The sequence below is a fragment of the Rhinolophus ferrumequinum genome, chromosome 16, assembly GCF_004115265.2.
Source record: "Rhinolophus ferrumequinum isolate MPI-CBG mRhiFer1 chromosome 16, mRhiFer1_v1.p, whole genome shotgun sequence".
Classification (NCBI taxonomy): Eukaryota; Metazoa; Chordata; class Mammalia; order Chiroptera; family Rhinolophidae; genus Rhinolophus; species Rhinolophus ferrumequinum.
Window position 1 is genome coordinate 66656264 of NC_046299.1, and position 20559 is coordinate 66676822.

Sequence of the window (20559 nt, forward strand, 5' to 3'; positions counted from 1 at the left end):
TCCTGGGATCTGTAACACCAGTGAACGATTCCTGCACTTGCTGTGGAAGTGGGCTTATATGTGACTACTCATATCATAGTGCACATCTGGGATGACTTCCTAGGACTAGACACAGGCTCAAAATCAGTCCAAGGCCCTCGCCTTTCATTCAGAAGACTAGAAAGATTATTGCATCATTGATGAATGATAGAGAACTCTCAGACTTGAAAGGATCAAAGAGCCACTAGGCTCAAAGGCTCTCTTAATGGACTACATGAATATATCTTCCGGGACATGGTTTCATAGTCCCTAAACTTAGAAGCAGTACTATTTTTTGGTTTAATTTTAATATTTGCCTCAGATTGACTACTTCCATTTTCTCTCCAGAAACAGACTTTTCTACAGCATGAACTGTGATGGAGTCATTGTGGGGTTTCTTAAAAATACCTACCTGATTTTAGTAGGACCCGTTTTCTGTAATTTTGCCTTTGATTAATTTTCACCTCTCTGACAGCTCCCGCTTTTACTCTTCCCACTTTTGTCTTTCTTGGAAAAAACATTTTTTGAGAAACAGTGCTCCTTCCTCTACTATCTTCCAGTCATAATCTTACACTATTTCAAGCACTCCCTTAATTTAACTGGTGATTTTAAAATAATATTCTGCTTAACTTGTAATGAGTGCTTGATTATTTTTTTCTTCTTTTTTCTTTTCTTTTCCTTTTTTTAAAATTTTATTGGGGAAGGGGAACAGGACTTTATTGGCGAACAGTGTGTACTTCCAGGACTTTTTTTTTTTTTTCCCAAGTTGTTGTCCTTTCAATCGTAGTCGTAGAGGGTGCCGTTCAGCTTCAAGTTGTTGTCCTTTCAGTCTTAGTTGTAGAGGGCAGAGACCACCATCCCTTGCAGGACTGGAGGAGTTGAACCCGCAACCTTGTGGTTGAGAGCCCACTGGCCCATGTGGGAATCAAACCCGGCAGCCTTAGGAGTTAGGAGCACGGAGCTCCAACAGCCTGACTTTGGACACCAGGCCGGCTCCTATTTTTTTCTTCTTTATGAAGACTTTCCAAAAACAAAATGATAATAATTATTGACTCTAGAACACATCAAGAAAATCTGCTCCACTGTCTCAGGCTGTAGCCATCCATTTTCAGGCAGCGGGTAGTTTCAGATACTAACTGAAAACCGTGCATTCCCCCTGAGTCTTGAGTCACCTTCAGAGTCTGTGGGACTTCTTAGCCCAAGTGATAGTCACATGAGCAACCTCAGTCAACCTAATTCCTCCCTGAAGCCTGCCCTTGGAACCTCCTTTATCCGTCTCTGCGGTTCAGCTTCCTCTTTCTTCCTCAGCAGGAAACGACTCTCATTTACTTCTCTCATGCTGGTCTTTAACCCATGCATCTTTGGGCTCACTGTTTGGGGGCCTCCCCCAGTCAGTAACTTAAAGAGCAATAGGTAAACGCACTGGTCAGCTGAGCCAGGATTGCCGGAGACCAGCCGCTACCCTCGATGCACTCTCCCCTCCGTAGGCTCCAGCCCCGCCCCCATCCGGCTGACCAATCCCCGGCTCTGCACAGAGCGCGTCACAATGGCGGCCTTGCAGCACCGCCCCCGGACGCCTGCCGCGAAGGCCACGCCCCGCCACGGTCTTTGCGTCCTTCCGGTTCTGTGGTGGAAGTAGGACTGCGTCTCGTCCTCCTGGAAAAGGTGGGGTTCCGTGGGGAAACCGACCCTCGGTCGCGCGGGCAGCCAGAAGCGAGGTTGGGGCGCGGGCTTCCGGGGCTGCTGCTCCCGGGCGCTGGGGCGCAGAGCCGAGCGGGGACGGGCACACCGAGAGCAGCAGCGCTTCCCTAAACGCCGCGTGCGCATGGCGGGCGGGAGTTGTGGGCACCAGCCCGCCGCGCGCCTGACCTCCTCCCCCAGGCCCCGCCCAGGGCGCGCTGCCAGGGGTATCCATGGTGATGGTAAACAAGCCTCAACTGTTTCAGTTACAACTGCCAAGTCTCCCGCGTTCTACCCTCCTCTAGGTGCTCAGCGACGACCAAGGTGCCGGGTGTGAAGAAGAGCGGGAGCGTGGAGACTCGGAGCCCGAGGTGAGGGGCGGGACGGGCGGAATCTCCGAGGCCAATAGCCGCACACCTGGGACTGATCGGGGACTGGGCCCCCTCGAGGTAGGGGCGGCAGGGCTGAGAATTGGGTTTGTCCCAGATGAGCTTGAGGTCCAGGGCCTTACATTCGGGGACTAAATCTCAGGGCTGAGATTTGGGGTCCGAAGACGACGGGCCCGCGGCGAGGAAGGGAAAGAGGGCCTCGTGCGGAGCCCAAGCGCCTCTGCCAGGAATAAGGGGAGAGCACCGGGTGACCGTCGGAGAGGGAATTCGTTTAAAAATGAAAGCAGTCCCTCCACGTGGCTGGAAGCGCCGGGGAGTTGCGCAGGACTGGTTGGGAACTGACTCCTCCCCCTCCCACGTTCCCGCTCGCCCGGCCTCCACTCTCGGCCTTTGCGGCCTTTCTTCCTTTTGGTGCGGCGTGTGTGCTCTGAGCGCTTGTCTGCGTCTGTCTCCTGCCGTGAGAGGTATTGTGTCTGCATTTTGGCTGAAACTCGGGTTCTTATTATCTTTGCCTGTTGATCACACTTCTGCCGAACGAGGTTGATTAGTTAGCCGTTTCTTTTTTTCTTGTCTTTTACTTATTTGTATCATTGAATATATTTGGTGGTTCTTGACTGCGCCTAAGAAAGTTATCGACGCTGTAGGCTCTTGCACTGCGCCCTCTGCTTCCCCTGTCTTGTGTGGTTCACTGAAGGTGGCGCCGGCGGCCTGGGTGACGCCGCGCCAGTCGCGTGGACCCTACCTACCCTGGTCTTTAATAGAAACGGTTGGAAAGCCACAAGCCGGGGAGAGCCCCCTTTCCAGGGCACTTAGGAGACTGCCTTCCTGTGTCCCGTTGATCCCGCGGGGTCCCTTCGCGGCAGTTTCTTTACCCTGGAGGCCCGAGGACGAAAGAACGTGGTTAAGTATTTTTCACATCTGTTTGCGGGGTGCCGGGGGCTCCCTGCCATTGCAGGCTGGGATGGGGGGGTGACGAGAGAGGAACCCGCGAGCGGCTGCGCGCTGAAGGGGGACCGTGAGGCAGCGGCAGCTTCCGGGAACCGCGCGGGTCGGCGGAGGGTAGAGGAAGGAGATCCGAGGCGCCTGAGCTTAGGGGCGGCCCTTGCGCGTCCCAAACCTGGTGGAGCAGGGAGAGTTTTGAATGCTGAAATTATCTTTTAATTCACAACGCCATCGATACTACCGATCTTAATGTAATTTTCACTATTTCAGTCACGTTTTTAAAAGTTTACTATCTTTCTGAATTTCTTTCTAGTAATGAAAATACCTTGGGCTCTCTGGTTAGACAAAACATACTAGGATCTATCGGTGAAAAGTGATGTTTTCAGTGCTAATTTCTAGACGAGATTGTTTTGTTAACTGATGTTAAACGAGTCCATTCTTTGTCTTGGGGATCTCATGTTCCTGTCTGCATTTCTGTAAATTGAGTAGGTTTGTTATTTCCATGTTGTGGTCTTTTTGTTTTTAGTTTTTTTTATTTTAGTAACATTCTTTTTGTAGTATTTGCTTTTATTACCTTTTTAAACTGCCAAGTGACTGGTTTTCACTTGAGTATTGTTACAAAGCTCCCATTAAACAAAATATTCAAGTAAAAATGTAAATCGATTTAAGGGCAAAGAGTGATTCAACAGGACAGTTAGTCCTTGTATAGAAGGGCCAAAACTGAAGGAGCGTGTGGAGGCACACGGTGCCCATCAGGAGAGGTGTCTGGAGAGACGGCAGAAATGGGAGGGTTTCCCTCTTTCACGGAGGTAACTTCCCAGAAACTTCCCCTCCGAAGTGTGAGCTCTAGCTCTCAGGTTCTTTGTAGAACCACATTAATTGACCCTTACTGGGTTCGGCACAGAGTTAGGTGTTTTACAACATTTTCTTAATCACATGCTCATAACCAGGCTATAAGGGGGTATTGCTTTTATCCCCCATTTTACAGATGAGAAAATGGAGGCTGGGAGACAAGAAGACACTTGACCAGTGACACAGCTGGGACTAGGACTCAGGTCTTTTTGACAGGAGCAGTCCTCTCCTGCCAGGGCCCCTGCCCCAACCTGGTTGCCCCGAAACAGGGTTCTTGTGCGAGACAAAAGGCAGGGCAGAAGGAGAACCAGGCTCAGCTATGACCAGCCTGGTTTGTTTTACAGCACGTTCCAGACATAAGATTTTTATCCATAAATATTTCAGCTTATATTTCTAAGGACCTTTAAAATATAATCACAATATCATCACACCTAAAGAAATAATAATTCTTTGATATCAACAAATACCCAGTGTTTAAATATACCTGATTGTTTAATAAGTATTTTTATACAGCTGGTTGGTTTGAATTGGGATCCAAATAAGATCACACCTTAATATTTGGTAGATTATATCTCTTTAAGTTATGTTTTAATCCAGAGCAGTCCTGTCCAATAGAAATAAAATAGAAGCCACATAGTTAATTTTACATTTTCTAATAGTAAAAAAAAAAGCAATTCACTTTAATAATTTACTTTAACCTAATGTAGATCCAAAATATCATTCATCGTGTAAATTTTTTAATTATCTTTTTTTTAAAATGATTTCAAAATCCGGTGTGTACTTTATGTTGACAGCACATGTCAATTTGTACCAGCCATTTCAAATATGACAAGTGGCTATCTTATTAGTAAACATTAAGAGGTTCTCTGCTCATAAAAGATTCTTTGTTGAACAAATCAAGTTTTGTGTCATGTAGAATTCCTTCCTTACTCTGGGTTTTTCTGATTGCATTCCTATGGTGGTGTTTGAATCTGTTACTCTGTCTGCATTTCCTGTAAAACGGTAGTTACCTCTAAAGGCTGTTCTGATTCTGTTGAGATTTTTTGTGGAAATAACTTTGTTTGAGGGACTGTGTACTCCTGCCAGAGGGCACATATTGGTTGGCAGTTCCCCCTTTCTGATGTTAGCAGGCTTTGGTGATCATTCCCCAGATCCATTGTTTTGTTAATGGTTTCCAAATTAGTTTATACTTTAAATATTCTTTCCCATTTATTAGCAGAAATACTTATATAAAGAAATTGCTTCGTTAATCATTTGATTACTCAAAAATGTACTTTATAAAAGGCAGGTTACGTTTTTTTTGATTCCTTATGTTTATCAATATCCAGCATAATGAATTGAATCCCTAGCATGTGCGCAAGACAATTTTTAGGATAGCATTATGAAGTCATTGATTTTACAATATAGGATGTGTTTTAATGTAGGTTTTATTCTCTTTGATGCTCAAATTATCCACTTTTTGGCCAGTGGGAGACCTTCGTGTTGCTTCCTTACTTTAAGGTATAATACTTCATTAAGTGGATCCACAAAAGTTGATTCAATTGGACCTCTAGTGATGGGCAATTGGGTTGTTTCTAGTTTTTTCCTATTAGGATGTGCTGCAGTGAATAGCCTTTGCAGGTGTCTTTTTCCTGTTTTGACCAACAGGGGTTGAACCATTTAATAATTCCACAAACAGTATTTGAGAGTCTGCTTATATCTACAACTTTGTCAAGGGGGAATGTGTTTGCAAACTTTTAGATAGATATTTTAAATGTCATTTCATTTAAAATTTTAGTTTATCTTATATAGGTGAGATTGAGCATCTTTTTATGTTTAAGAGCATTTCTTTTTCTGTCGACTGTCCATACCTCTTTTTGGATTGTTGGACATTTTGTCTCTTTAGTTCTTACACTTGGGAATTAAATTACAAATATCTTTCCCATTTTATCATTTGGTATTTTTACTTAGCTTATGGTGGTTTAGTCATGCATGCATTTTCCCAAGTTCTGGTTTTTGTGTCATGGTCAGGAAAATTCCCTTTCAGATGATAGAGGAATTCATCTATTTTCTACTTTTATTATTTAGGATATTTCTTAGCATTTCTCACAAAATATGAAATATTCTTAGTTAACATTTTGCCTTCATTAATATGTCAATGCGACAAAGTGCAGTGTTGATTAACTGAAATGATGAACTACAGTTGCATTCCTGGAATAAACCCAACTTGGTCATCGTGTGTTATTGCTTTGTGTATTACTGAATTTGGCTGGCTAACATTTATTTTAGGATTTTTTTCTCCTGAGTTTTTATGAGTGAAAGTAGCCTGTGAAACTTGGTGCAAAAGTAACTATGGCTTAAAAGGTTAAAAATAATTGCAAAAAACGGCAATTACTTTTGCATCAACCTAATAATTCTAAAACTCTTGGAAATGGAAAATCACTTCCAGATTGTTGTAGATCGAACGTAAAAATGCAGATGCAAACAATAGGGCTTCATAAGTAAAAAAATAAAAATAAAAATGTGGCCTTGGACTAGGAAATAGTTCTTTTATTGATAAACAGGACATAAAAAACGATATATAAGGGGAAAAATGATAAAGTAGAATGAAATATTCTAAACTGCTTTTAGTCTTCCCTTGACAGCGTACCTCTTCTTTTTCGAAAATTATCACCTACTATGAATATTAAAAATTCCTATTTTTATAATTTATATTGCAAAGATGACCATCACTGACATCTCCATTCTTCATCTTCCCTGAGATCTCTGTTCTGCTTTACACAGTATTTGTTTAGAATAGTTCTGTCCAATAGAATTATGATATGAATGACAAATTTTCTGTTTATTAATTGAGATATAATTCACATACTATGCAGTTCACCCTTTTAAAGGGTACAATTCAGAGGTTAGTATATTCACAAAATTTTAAAAACAATCACCACTAATTATGGAATATTTTCTTTTGTTAAAACACCGTTTTCTGGGATAAATTCTACTTGGTCATGGTGTATAATGCTTTTTATATGTTGCTGGATTCGGTCAGTATTTTGTTGAGGAATTTTGCATCTGTATTCATAAGGGATATTAACATGTAGTTAGCCTTTTCTTGTGATAGCAGTCTGGTTTTGGTATCATTGGTCTGCTAGGGCTGCCATAACAAAATACTACAGGCTGAATGGCTTAAACAACAGAAATGGATTCTCTCACAGTTCTCGAGGCCAGAAGTCCTGGATCAAGGTGTCAGCAGGGTTTGTTCTCTCTGAGGGCCATGAGGAAAGGATATGTTCCAGACCCCTGTCCTTGTTTTGTATAGTGGTGTTCTCCCTGTGTCTTCACATTGTCTTCCCTCTGTGTTTTTCTGTCCTAATTTCCCTTATATAAGAACACCAGTCATATTGGCTCACTCTAATGACCTCATTTTAAATTAATTATCTCTGGAAAGACTCCAGATCCAGTCACATTCTGAGCTACTAGGGGTTCAGCATAGGAATTTTTGGGACACAATTCAGCCTGTAACACGGGAATACTGGCCTTTTAGAATGAGTTGGGAAATTTTTAATATTTCAATTAAGTATATTTTAATATAGTTGGACTAACTCCATACATCCAAAATATTTCAACATGTAATCAGTATTTGAAAATTGATTTTACATTTTTGTTTTAATCTGTGCAATTCAGTGTGCATTTTATACTTACAGCACATCTCATTTTGTACTTGCCACATATCAAGTGCTCAGTAGCCACGTGTGGCTAGTGGCTACCATATTTTTATCCTTTGTACCTAACCCGTTCGGCAGTTTTTCTCTATACTGTAAATTTAGGAGTTTTACCACATACATGTGTTGGGTTGTGTCTTTCTAAAATACCTTTTGGGAACGACACAATTTATCTTAAAGCAACAAAATTTCCTTCCATTCTTTATCTGTTCTCTTGCCTCCATTTTTTGTCTTTTCCTCTTGGAACCTCAGTTATTCACATGTTAATTTCTCTTGTCCCAAGTTATATCTTATGTCCTGCAAATTGTATATCTTTTTCCCCTTACTGTTTGCAGTTTTTTTCCCCTCTGTTTTATTTCTTCAACTTGGTTTTCCAGGCCACAATCCTTTCTTTCAATTCATTACTAACTTTATAAATTTTAAACTCAATTTTTAGTACCAGAAAGATTTTAATTTTGTAGTTGAGTATCTGAAAGTGCTCGCTATTTTTGGTTAAATATTTACGGTTTTGTCTAGCACTTGTTCTCTGCAAACTGCTGTTCTGATCTGTTGTCTGATGTATGGTATTTCTGGGCGCTGGAGACACACTCTCGCGTACATTGTCCACGTGTCTTCCCTCCTCTTGGTTTTCTGTTCTCCACTTGGTTTTCTCCACTCCCCCAGGATAGTGTGCTGTGCTTCGAGTGGTGAACACTGAGCATTCTCCACTCCTGGGGCAGCTGTATGGCACCTAACAAGGTGTCAGCTCTCCACAGAACCCCAGGAGGAAGCACTAGGCCCCCTGAGGGACACCTTCTGGAGGTGGCTGTGGACATGTATTGCCAAGGTCTCCCTGGAGACCATAAGCTGCCCTCCCCCCAGCTCCAGATCTGCTGCTTGCCCACCTAGGGGCTGCTTGCTTCAGAGGAGTGAGTTACAGGAAAGTTGGTAGGAAGACTGACTTCATAGCAGTTGTATTTTCTATAGCAGAATACCGTCCCCGTTGCCCTCTCCCCCTCAATACACACACACACCCCATTTCTTAGCAAGGCTAGAATCGTGTTTTCTACTGTGGGAAAAGCCTACTAATTAATACAGATGATGAAATTTTCCCTCAGTTGAGAACAGATTTTACCGTTAGCAAGGGAAGTCTTATAGCAGTTTCTTTTTCATGAAGACCTCACCTGATACATTTTTTGTTCTCTGTTAACTTTTGATCTTGATTTTTTGAGTCACCTGCAAAATGCAATCAATATAGAACAGTAACTGTCCAATACTGTAGAAATGTGGCTAGTCCAAATTGATATGGGCTGTAAGTGTAAAATACACACAGGGTTTTAAGATTTAATACGAAAAAATGTAAAATTATTAAAGTTAAAAAACAGCAATGGTTGCTTGTGTAAAAAATTATCCCTGTTAATTTTAATACAAGCATTACAGATACAGTTTATCTAGCATCATATTATACTATTTTTGCTTTTTAGTTAACACAGCTTTTGAGAAATGAACACTGAGGGAAAAGTGTATTATTACTCCCAGACTTAGTTACAATAAGTAAACTATAAAGGGCCTGACAGTTAAAACATAATAAACAGCTTTCCTGTTGCTTACAGATCATGACATACACCCTTTGATGGATAAAAATGTAGTAATAGCAATAAACACTTAATAGTAACGTATTTCATGATCTATCTACAGCTTCTCTCTTTTAGTTTTGTGTATTGAACTTGACATGTTGTGTAAATTAGATCAGAGTTCTTACACTTCAGGTGCATGAGCCCCTTGACATTTTAGGTACAACAGTATGTGTGGGCACATTTTTTTTTTTTTAATAATTTGGTCTAGGCCTGCATCATATTATCAAGTGAGTCCCTGGCAGCAAGAAATGTTTAAAAGCTACTAAATTGGGACTTTATAAAATTGGTGGGTTGGAAGAGACTTGAGGTTTTCAATATAATTTCTAGTAGAGAAGGAAAACACAATAAATAGGGGTCTGGGATTATGACAGGGAATTGCTTCTTCCCCAGAACTCTGCTCAAGTGGAAAACAGACATGAGCAGCAGAAATGATAATCAAATCCTCTTGTGGATTTGATAAGAACTGAATATAAAGATTAAAAGGATTTACTACAAAATAAAAATATTTATATAAAGCAACCAACACCAAACAAACATATTCTGGTAAAGGGTTGCATTTTAAAAATATAAAGAATTTGAACAAGTATTCAGGGGGAATAAGTAGGATAATACACAAAGAAAAAAAAGGAATAATTAAACTTACACTTTGAAACCTTAGGTCGGGGGTAAGCATTACTTCCGGTGTATTTAAATGTCACTTTCTCAGACCCCTATGTAAGTTAATTTCCATTTTCTAGTTTTTGGTCATTTCAAAATATGTCATCAGACCTTTCTTTCTTTCATTGGTTTCCCAGTTCACTGTTCTGTGGACCTAGCACAGTGCCTGCATCATGTAAGAGCACAGAATGGCTCTGAATTCGGTTAATTTTACCTACTGCACGTCAACCAAATCCTTTCACATGGGCAATTTCTACCACAGTGTTTCTGTTGCAGGGTACTGTCAGCCTTCCTAAAATTGCCTAATTCCTTCCCATCTCATTTCCTTGCATCTGTTCTCACCTTTCATTCTCCAGACAGCAGTTACACTGTTCTGTAGAAAAGCAAAACATTTTGAAACAATTACATGATATTCTGTTGGCCTTTGAATAATGTCCAAACTACCAAACCAGGCCTTCAAGGCTATAGCCATCTTCCTCAGCTTCCCTCCTTTGTTGGGTTCAGCCCTGGCTGCAGGGGTTTTCAGGTGCCTTCGGTCTCAGCACAACAGGCTCCCTGTGTCTTCTGTACATGTTGTTCCTTTGCTGGCAGGAATCATTATCATGAGTGATCAATTATTAACACTCCTCTTGCTAGTGTCACCAACCAGTTAAGCCAAGAAGGCTCATGTCAAACTACTTAACTGCAACAAATACATTCAAATAAAATAGGTGTGAAAATGCATGCCGGTCATGTAAATTACCAAGAATATATTTTGAGTTAGATTTTAAGAAGTGAAATAAATGCATATGAAGCTGTCAAGGTACCCATTTCTATGTAGATATTCTTTCCAAAAACAAGCCAATTTTGTGGCTTAACTATTTTTTCCACAATATTGTTTTACTTCTTTTGAATGTGAGTTTTTAGTGTCTGTTTCTCACTTTCCATGGGATGGCTAGATTTTGAATCCTGTCACTCAGCTTCAACAATTACCAATTATGGACAGTTTTTCTCCATATCCTCTATCTACTTCACTCAGATAATTTTGAAGCAAATCCCAGCCATCACACCATTTCATCCACAAATACTTCAAAATGCATTTCTAAAAGTTAATTCCTTTATTTTTAAACCTAACTACAATGCTGTCATATTTAAAATAAGTAACAAATTTCTGGTTAATATTCAGGTATCTGTTAACTTCTCATAAATGTTTACCAGTTTGCTTAAATCAAGATGATTTAAATCAAGATGCATTGTGAATCCTTGATAAATCTCTTAAATTTCTTTTATTCAATAAATGGCCCCTTGTTTTTTTCCATTCCAGCTAATTTGTTGAAGGGCTGGCTCATTTGTATTTGTAGTTTCCTACAGTCTAGTCTGGCTTTGCAGACTACATCACCATATTCTTACTTAGTACCTTCCTCCTTCCCTATTAATTCTGTAATTTTGGTAGTTATTTCTAGTTTTTCTTTTCTCTTAAAAATAATTTAATTATTTAAAGTGTTAAACATGCACAAAAGTAAAATAATAAATAAGGAAAGTCCGTATGCCATCACCCACCTTCAGTCATGACATGCATGCTGTTTCATCTGTATTCCCTCTCCTTCCAGATTAGAAACAGATTCTAGACATCAGATGTCTCTAACTAATGACCCTTTTTAAAAAGATTTAAAATTATTTTCATTTATAGTTGACATTACATGACTCAAATAAAATCAAAGCAACATAATCACAAGTAAAATTCAGTCACTGCTCACATTTTTGCAATTGCCTTTTACAGTTTATTCATTTGAATCAGGATTTAAAGGTTCATAAAAATGGAATTGCTTGTTAGGTATAAAATTTAAGAATTGCATATTTTAAAATTAATCTTTTAAAAATTATGCAAACCATTTTCATGAGTTTATGGTGAAATCTACAAAACAAGGTACTGTATATCCACAAGTTTCCATTCTAAATTCTTACTGTCTTCAGAGGTGATTTTTTTCCTTTAATTTTACGGTTTCTCTTTCCATGTAAGCCTTGCGGCTCCTCCCCACTCTCCTCCTCCCCTCTCCCCCCGCTGGCACTCTGGACTTTTCCCTACCCTGGCACCTATCCTGAGAACTCGCTTAGAACGGTCTTCCTCGTTGCTTTTCTTCCCTCCTCCCCCTACTTCCTGCCTTGGCCGACCGCGCGGGCCGCACCTGCAGAACGCGTTTCCATTGGTGACATCTTGGCGGGCCCGTCGGTGGCACTTCCTCCTTTACACCCCGTGACCCACGTCCGGCTCGCCGCCCTCCCAGTCACGCGGCCTCTGCCTCCGGGACGCAACCCCGCGCGCCGGCCTTCCGGACTCCGGACCCGTCGTGGTGAGCTGCCGCGAGCGCACGACCCCCCACCCGCCCGCCACCCCCTAGGCCGTGGGTGGGGAGCTCTTCCCCACGACCGCCCAACTCTTTCTTTCCCTCCCCTCGCTGCCCCAGGAACTCTCCCCGCCCCAGGAAGTCCCCTCGGCGGGGGAAGCCACCGGCCCCCTGCGGGTCCCGGGAACTCTTCGCGGCCTCCCTAGGAAGCCCCCCCTTAATCGGGAGCTCCGCCCCCACCCCCGTGGCTCCGGGAAGCCGGGCCCAAGAACTTCCTCCTCTCAACCCCGGCGGGAGAACTCTTTCCTGCCGCTCCCGTAAGTGCCCCTACCCGGAGCCTCCCCTCCCGCCGCCCTGTCCGGGAAGCCTTAGCCCCGTGCTTCCCCCCCGCCCCCATCCCCCCACGAGGCCCAGGGAGCCTCTCTCCCCCCGCCTTCCCCCCCTCGCCTTCCCCCCCAACCCCCCCGGAGCTCGCTCCGCACCGGAAGCGCCCGCTGACCCCGCCCAGGCTCGGGTTGGGGCGCCCAGGGGTCCGGCCTTGTCCCCAGCCGGGCGGATAGAGACTGTCGCGGCGCCAGGTGGAGGAGGGGTGAGCTCCTACCCTTGTACCCTGGCCCGGTGGGTCCCAGGAGCTCGGCGTCCGAGACCGCGGCTTCGCTTCCCGCCGAAATCGCTCCGACGCGCCCCTGGTGGCTGGCTCTGCTTCAGCCTCAGACGAACGTGCCGGTAGCCAGGCGGTTTCAATTTCAGGTTAATAACAGGAGATGCACCTGGACTTGCCCCGGAGCCCTCTGCATTTTTAAACGTCGGGTGGAATTGGGGTCCTTTGGCTGTAACCCGTGTTCACTTGATGAAAATAGAAATCCGCTCTGCTCCGTTCAGCGGTAAGTCTTACAGCAAAAAAAGTCAACTGCGTGACCCTTGAGGCAGCGTCCCCCGCGGGTTGAGATTTAGCAGAACTTTTTGAGTAATTAAGGCGTCCAGGACAACCTGTTTTTTGCGTGCTGCCAGCTGTAGGTTAAAATTCGTTTACAAATAAGAGTGAAAGTGCTCTTCGGGTCTCACTGGAACAGGACTGAAGGAGGGTGAAGCCAGGCTCCCACCAAGCTCTTGATGCCTGAACCTTCGAGAACATGGGAGGTGCGGTTTAAGCCGCCCTGTTTATTACGCAGATAAACCTAGTCAGTCCGGGCCGCGGAGGCGCACCCAGTTTATCTTGATTGGATCTACCAGTATCCGAACCAAATCCCGTCTAACCAGTTGAGTCATGGAGGAGCGTATTCGGGGTGGCCTCACAGGAGTCCAGGCAGCCTGTTAGAATAGCAGAATCTCGGCCCCAGACCAAATCTGTCGTTTTAAACTGTAGTACCTTACATTTACACAATGTTTTTCCCCAAATAGTCTCGTGTAATAATCACAGGACTCCAGTAAGAAGACAAATACTATTTTTAAGACAACGCGTTCAGCGTAATTAACTTTCCCAGGTCTTTGTTTACAAAACTAGGGAGGTAGTTTAGTTTTCAGACGTATTCCCTGGACTTCACATAGTCTAGGTCTTTGGGGACAGTTTTGTCACTTGGCTGTGGGCGATGGTAGTTTTTCCTTTTGAAAAGCACGTTTCAACATTTCCTCCTCTTACTCCTTCTCAGTTAAAGATCAATGTCAGGATACAAAAAGTGAAGTTACCAAGTAAACTGGGAAATAAAGTATTTTTGAGTATCTCCACCCTGCCCCCAGGGATTTTTATAAATTGTAAATTCTGTTAAACGATTTCTCACAAACCTTTCGCTAGACTCCCGTCCCTCCTATACTTGTGCGCACTGCTGCTCCGTCCTTCCCTTCCCCGGACAGCTCTGGTCTTGCCTCGCCAGCCCTCGATATTTAAATTTTCTTACTGAGATTAAGAGTCGTCTGTAGAGAAACTCGGGAGTTTGAATAGGTCTCATCAGGGCGAGTGGGGGTTACCCTCTGTGTGCCCTGTGAAAAAGGTAAAGCTTTTAAATGCTTGGGGGTGGGCCGGGTGTGTTCTTGACTCGGGAGTCCCAGCCCTGCCTGCTTTCCTGGTATCCCCCCAGCCCATCCCCTCCCCGGGGACTGCCGCCTCCGGCACTGCTGAGTGCTCCGGTTGCTCTGCTGAGTACTTCAGCACTGAGGCAGGACGACCATATCGCTCTTTTTTAGGATAATTCGTATCTACCAGGAGTGTCTCGGACTGTTGGCACCCCCCCCCCTTGTTCTTTAAGGTGAGCTTTATTTTTCCTTTTAAAGTAATTACTTACTTTATATTTGAATTATTATATTCAAGCAGAAATTTTTCTTAGGAATGTGAAGTAAAAGTTTTCGTGTTACTAGCTGTAAATCTAACGTTTAGCAGAACTGCAAGACTTTTCTGAGTTTTAGTTAATGTCCTAAAGTACTGTAAGTCCGCAAAGGATCTAAATGTGTAGATTCTGAGGGCAAGACTGAGGCTATTGTATAATGTTAGCACCAGAAATTAGGTTTGAATTTCATTCAAAGTTCAGAAGAATAAGAAATTAAAAGTCATAGAACTTTAAATGAGAAATCAAAGATGAGAATTTTGGAGTAAAAATAAGCAGCAAATGTTTAAGTATAGACATGTGTTTTGGGAAAGAATGCTCTTTTTACCTTGCTTTCAAAGAAATCACTTTGTTTTTTTGAAACATTTTCTGAAACAAAACATTTGTGATCTGTACTGTATTAGGCATTTTATTTATTTTTTTAAGTTTTTTGTGGTGCTTAATTACACAATTCTTACATGAAGTGTCTTTTTTATGCTTCTTGCATGTGTTTTCCAGCCTATCCAGGGAGGTGTTGAACCCACACACACACTTCACCCTCAGTTAATCCCTTGTTAATCTTTAGGCTGCTTTGCTGGGGGTGGGGTAACCAACAGAACAGACAGGGTCTGTCCCTCATAGGCTCTCAATGCAGTTTTGAAGACACCTTTTAAACAAATCACAGCAAGAATGCTATGGGAGCATAGAACTATGAGATTTAGTTTGTTGAAGGGGAAGATCTTTGGAAAAGTGGAATATTTGACCTGTGACCTTAAGGATTAGTAGGATTTAGCTGGACAGAAGGTTGAGTGGAATATATTTGGAGAGAGAATTAACACGTGTCAAAGGGAGCAGAGAGCCTGGCACATTCCAGATACAGGAATAAACATTTAAAATTGGGGTGGGGATTAGATAGTGTGTTGCAATGCTTTAGCACCCCTTAGTACCCCTGTGGTTTGTGTAACATCAGTGGGAAGCCTCCAAGGACTTGGAACAGGAGTGGCATCAAATCACCTTAAAAGAGCACTTCAGTTGCTGATTGGGTTGCAGTCGGACTAACTATTAAGCCTGGAGAAATTGAAGATCCAAGTATCCTGGAATGGGCTTTTGGGTAAAAGGTAATAGGGCAATGCAGAAAGGAAATGACAATTAGATAATTCGGATTACAAAGAAAGGAATTACTACTGAGCTCTATATTTGGCCATGCAGTGCTCTGGGGCTGAGTACAGAGCTGTGAGAAGCCTTCATTGTTGAAGTCCAGAGTTACTGAGTAAGGGTTGGGGGAGTGGTTAGGGTGGAGAATGGCACCACCTGGGAGAGAGGACAAATTCATTGAATTTGAATCCTTGGGAGAAGTTGTTCAAGGATTACTTTAGTTTCCTTCTAGAGCCTCTTGACAGGTAAGGCCATTTATGCTGCAACCAAGGTGCTATAGAAGTTTCAGAGTAAAAGGCTTCGTTCGTTTGTGGTACTTGGGGAGCTGTGGAGTAAAGTTATGTATACCATTCTGGGTTCAAGGAGCCTAAGGCTGGGGACGGGTGTCTTGAGTGCAGTGCTAGTTGTGGAGATGAGAGATCGGATGAGGCTGCCTAGTAAAGGACAGGGTGCAACCCCAGTGATTCCCTATAGTTACGTATGCGGAGGAAAGACTCAGGAAGAGGTTGAGAGAGCTGTCGAAGGAATTAACAGGAGATAGTTGCACCAGGAACTAAGGGAAGAAAGGATTTTCAGATTAACTCCTGTAGAAACAAATAAGGTGAGGGTAAGAAAATACTTGTTCTTTCTTGCCGAGGAGGTCCTTGGCAGAGTGAGATTATGCATTTTCAATGGTGGGTGCATGGGGGTGACATTGTAGGCCTTTTGAGATTTTAATTGAAAGGGAAGGAAAGCAAATTGATATCAGGAAAGATCTGTATTCCAGGATTAGTTAGAAAAGAGTGGTGATAAAGAATTTGTTGAGGTTGGATGGAGTTTGGGACCAGAGCAGATTGGTAGATAATGATCTTGGTTGTAAAGACCAGCAACTCTTTGTTTATAAATTCCTAGACTTTGTGGCAATTTCCTTCACATGGTCCCTGTTTGAAGTAGATGATGATCAGAAGTAAGGGAAAATTAGAATATAGGGATTTAGGACAGACGTCGAAGATTTTTGGAGGAGTGGGGGTTGTAGTGGAACTGTATATGGTTGGGGACCCTGATTTTCTACACTAGTCATTCCCAAATTGGGGTAATTTTACCCACCAGGGAGTGTCATAAGACATTTTTGGTTGTCACAGTAGGGGAGAGGGATGCTACTGGCATCTGGTGGGTAGAGGCCTGGGGTGCTGCCCAGTGTCCTGCAGTGCGGGGCCTGCCCTCACAGCAAAGAGTGTCTGGTCCAAAATGTGAACCATTTACCCCCTCTGTTCCACTGAGCCACTCAGTACACCCAGGGAACAGATCCGTGCAGCCTCCTGGGACACTTTTTATTGGGTACACAACAATGAAGGAGGAAGTGCATACAAATTGTTGGTTTACTACATAAAATATTTAAATTACGAAAATTATGAGGGGTCAAAATGTAACTTGTCATTAATTTGTTTTCCCTGGTACTAGTGCAGTTGAGCATTTCATATATTAACAGTTTGCTTTTCCTTTGCTTAAATTTGTCTCTCCATGCTTCCTAATTTTTAAATCGTGGGGGTTTTAAGAAAAATTAGTATCTATTACATTTGATGTAAAATGACAGTTTAATGAAACATTTAATTTCCATACTTAACATGTGCCCATTTTGAACATTGATTGCCAAAAGTATATTTTTGGCCCTATCAATGTTTTTATTGTCTCTGGTATGCGTATATTTCTACCCGGTGGCTCAACTCCTATTCTTCCGAAGACTGCCCTTCCACTTGGATTTGACCTTTACTCTTTCTCTCTCAGTATGGACTCTGGGTGCCACGTGCATTTCATGACACCCTATGGGAGGGGCACCTCTCATCCATCTTGTACATGGAGAGGTGTTCATTCCCTTTCTTGGCAGTCGCAACAAAACGTAGCAGTAAGCGTGGGTTTTATGTTAAGCCTTTTATTTATATGTGAACTTGGAAAGCTTATAGTTTGATTTCTGTATTTTGCAGTGTTCATAACTTGTCTGCCAGGCTGGATATGTCTTCACACTTAACTGATTTTCTTTGATTTGATAATTTAGGAACAAAATGATCCATAGACTCTGGAATCCATTGTTGTCTTGTATCTTCTCGACATTGTTAAGATAACACTGATCTGGTTAACCTAGTGTCAAAACATTATTCTGTATTGTGGTTCAAAATAGTCCGTTCATCACTCACTTTTTACTTCTGTAGTATTTTGCCACAAACAAGCAAATTGATTAAATGTAAGGCTTGTAGTTTAAGAAGAATCTCACAGAGGAGCTCTTATAAATGAAGTACCAAATTTCATCATGATAAATATCTGGAGTAAATATGTAACAATATGTTCTAACCTGACTAATAATTTAGATTCCCCTGTATTCAAGGCACCAAGTTAGACCTATCCTGCCTTTTATTAATACTTTAGCGATGCAATAATATACCCCATGTTTTCCTCCAGTTCTGAATTCTCTTACTATTTCTGAATGTTGCTTCCATTCTTTCGTTCTTCCCTTTTACAACTTACACAATTGACTATTTATAGATTTTGAGTTACTGAGTGAAGCTTCTAGGTCACTATTTTGCTCTTCAAATTTTATTTCACCTTTTTTTAAGACCTCCTGGTTGGTGTTTTTCAAGTCTGTGAATACTATGCATATTTTTGGAGAGGCCTGGGATTGAATCTCAGATCAAATGTACTTGGTGTATTTCAACTTTACTTAGCCTACCTCATCAGTAAAATGGAGAAAACCCTATTTACTGCATAATCTTGTTACATATATTAAAGGGAAAATTACGTAGTTTTTTGCTTTCTTTTCAGCCACCAAGGCAGCAGCTGACTTGTTTGAAGTCTGCCCTGTTAAGTGTCCATGATGCTGGGCCCCGAGGGAGGTGAAGGCTTTGTGGTCAAGCTCCGTGGCCTGCCCTGGTCCTGCTCTATTGAGGATGTGCAGAATTTCCTCTCCGGCTGCATAATTCATGGTGGGGCCGCAGGCATCCATTTCATCTACACTAGAGAAGGCAGGCAGAGTGGTGAGGCTTTCGTTGAACTTGAATCAGAAGATGATGTGAAAATGGCCCTTAAAAAAGACCGGGAAAGCATGGGACACCGGTACATTGAGGTGTTCAAGTCCCACAGAACCGAGATGGATTGGGTGTTGAAGCACAGCGGCCCAAACAGTGCTGACACCGCCAACGATGGCTTTGTGCGGCTTCGAGGACTCCCATTTGGATGCACCAAGGAGGAGATTATTCAGTTCTTCTCGGGGTTGGAAATTGTGCCAAACGGGATCACCTTGCCTGTGGACCCTGAGGGCAAGATTACAGGGGAAGCCTTTGTGCAGTTTGCCTCCCAGGAGTTAGCTGAGAAGGCTCTAGGGAAGCACAAGGAGAGAATAGGCCACAGGTATATCGAAGTGTTCAAGAGCAGTCAGGAAGAAGTTAGGTCATACTCGGATCCTCCTCTGAAGTTCATGTCTGTACAGCGTCCGGGGCCCTATGACCGTCCTGGCACAGCCAGGAGGTATATTGGCATTGTCAAGCAGGCAGGCCTGGAGAGGATGAGGTCCGGTGCTTACAGTGCAGGCTACGGGGGCTATGAGGAGTACAGTGGCCTCGGCGACGGCTACGGCTTCACCACCGACCTGTTTGGAAGAGACCTCAGTTACTGTCTCTCAGGGATGTATGACCACAGATATGGAGATGGTGAGTTCACTGTCCAGAGCACCACTGGACACTGCGTCCACATGAGGGGGCTGCCATACAAAGCCACAGAAAATGACATTTACAACTTCTTCTCTCCACTCAACCCTGTGAGAGTCCATATTGAGATTGGCCCGGACGGAAGAGTGACAGGTGAAGCTGATGTTGAGTTTGCCACTCACGAAGAAGCTGTGGCAGCTATGTCCAAAGACAGGGCCAACATGCAACACAGATACATAGAACTTTTCTTGAATTCCACAACAGCAGCTAGCAATGGGGCATATAGCAGCCAGATGATTCAAGGCATGGGGGTGTCGGCCCAGTCCACTGCCCAGTACAGTGGCCTCGAGAGCCAGTCTGTGAGTGGCTGTTATGGGGCTGGCTACAGTGGCCAGAACAACATGGCTGGATATGACTAGTTTTGTAGGAGCATTTGAGTTGTTGCAAATTTTCACAGGCAGCCAACAAGCAGTGAAAAGCAGTTAGAAGCTGTGGGACCCATTTTGCACCACGAGTTTGTGAAATCTGGATTAAAATATTACCTCTTCAGTGTTTTCTCATGCAAACTTTCTTCTAGCATGTGATATGGAGTAAACTAAAACTATTTTCAGCTTTTCTCAATATTTTGGTAGTGTACTTCAGAGTGATGTTATCTGAGTTAAAATAGTTTTAAGTATATCAAACGTAGATCTTTTACACCACATCACCGTGAACACTGGGGAGATGTGCTTTTTGGAAAACTCAAGGTGCTAGATCCCTAATTCAAAGAGGAACATTTCTCATGTTTGTTCATTCTATTTTATTTTCATTTAAAATCTTTTAGGCTAAGTTTAAGCTTTTTAAAAGTTAGTTTTGAAAATTGAGACACATTACTAATACTGTAGGATTGGTGAGGCCTTGACTTAACTTTCTTTGTAAACTGTGATTTCTTTTTGGGTGTATTTTGCTAAGTGAAATTTGTTAAATTTTTTGTTAACTAAATTTTTTTCTTAAAATAAAGACTTTTTCACAATGACTGGAATAGATTATCTGCTCACCAAAAAATAGCAAAATGGGTGGTGAAGAGAATTCATATCAATACTACATAAGTCAGATTTTAAAAGTATTACGTATAAGTGGTGGAAATCGTGACAAGAAACACAACCCAGCAAGTGTGAAGATGGAGTCCCAGCCTGCTGTGACTTTTGTGCCTGTTCTCCAGCCATTTATAATGCCCTGCTGGTCCCTCATTTTATGCTGGATCCACATTGGTTTTTCATA

At 42.7% G+C, this 20559-nt stretch overlaps 1 protein-coding gene across 7 annotated transcripts; it reads left to right on the forward strand.

Annotated features, from left to right (window-relative positions):
• The first annotated feature begins 1625 nt into the window (after positions 1-1625).
• HNRNPF (heterogeneous nuclear ribonucleoprotein F) lies at positions 1626-20311 on the forward strand. 7 transcript variants are annotated; one of them, XM_033129878.1, is made up of 6 exons: positions 1626-1683; positions 2004-2069; positions 12021-12179; positions 12924-13057; positions 14355-14416; positions 18419-20311. In XM_033129878.1, the coding sequence occupies exon 6, from the start codon at positions 18468-18470 to the stop codon at positions 19716-19718; it is 1251 nt and encodes a 416-aa protein (XP_032985769.1). In that variant the 5' UTR covers positions 1626-1683; positions 2004-2069; positions 12021-12179; positions 12924-13057; positions 14355-14416; positions 18419-18467; the 3' UTR covers positions 19719-20311. The 7 variants fall into 7 exon arrangements, with proteins under 7 accessions (XP_032985769.1, XP_032985773.1, XP_032985774.1 ...); XM_033129882.1 differs by lacking the exon at positions 14355-14416; XM_033129880.1 differs by lacking the exon at positions 12021-12179 and having other exon boundaries at positions 1648-1683.
• The last annotated feature ends 248 nt before the right edge of the window (positions 20312-20559 follow it).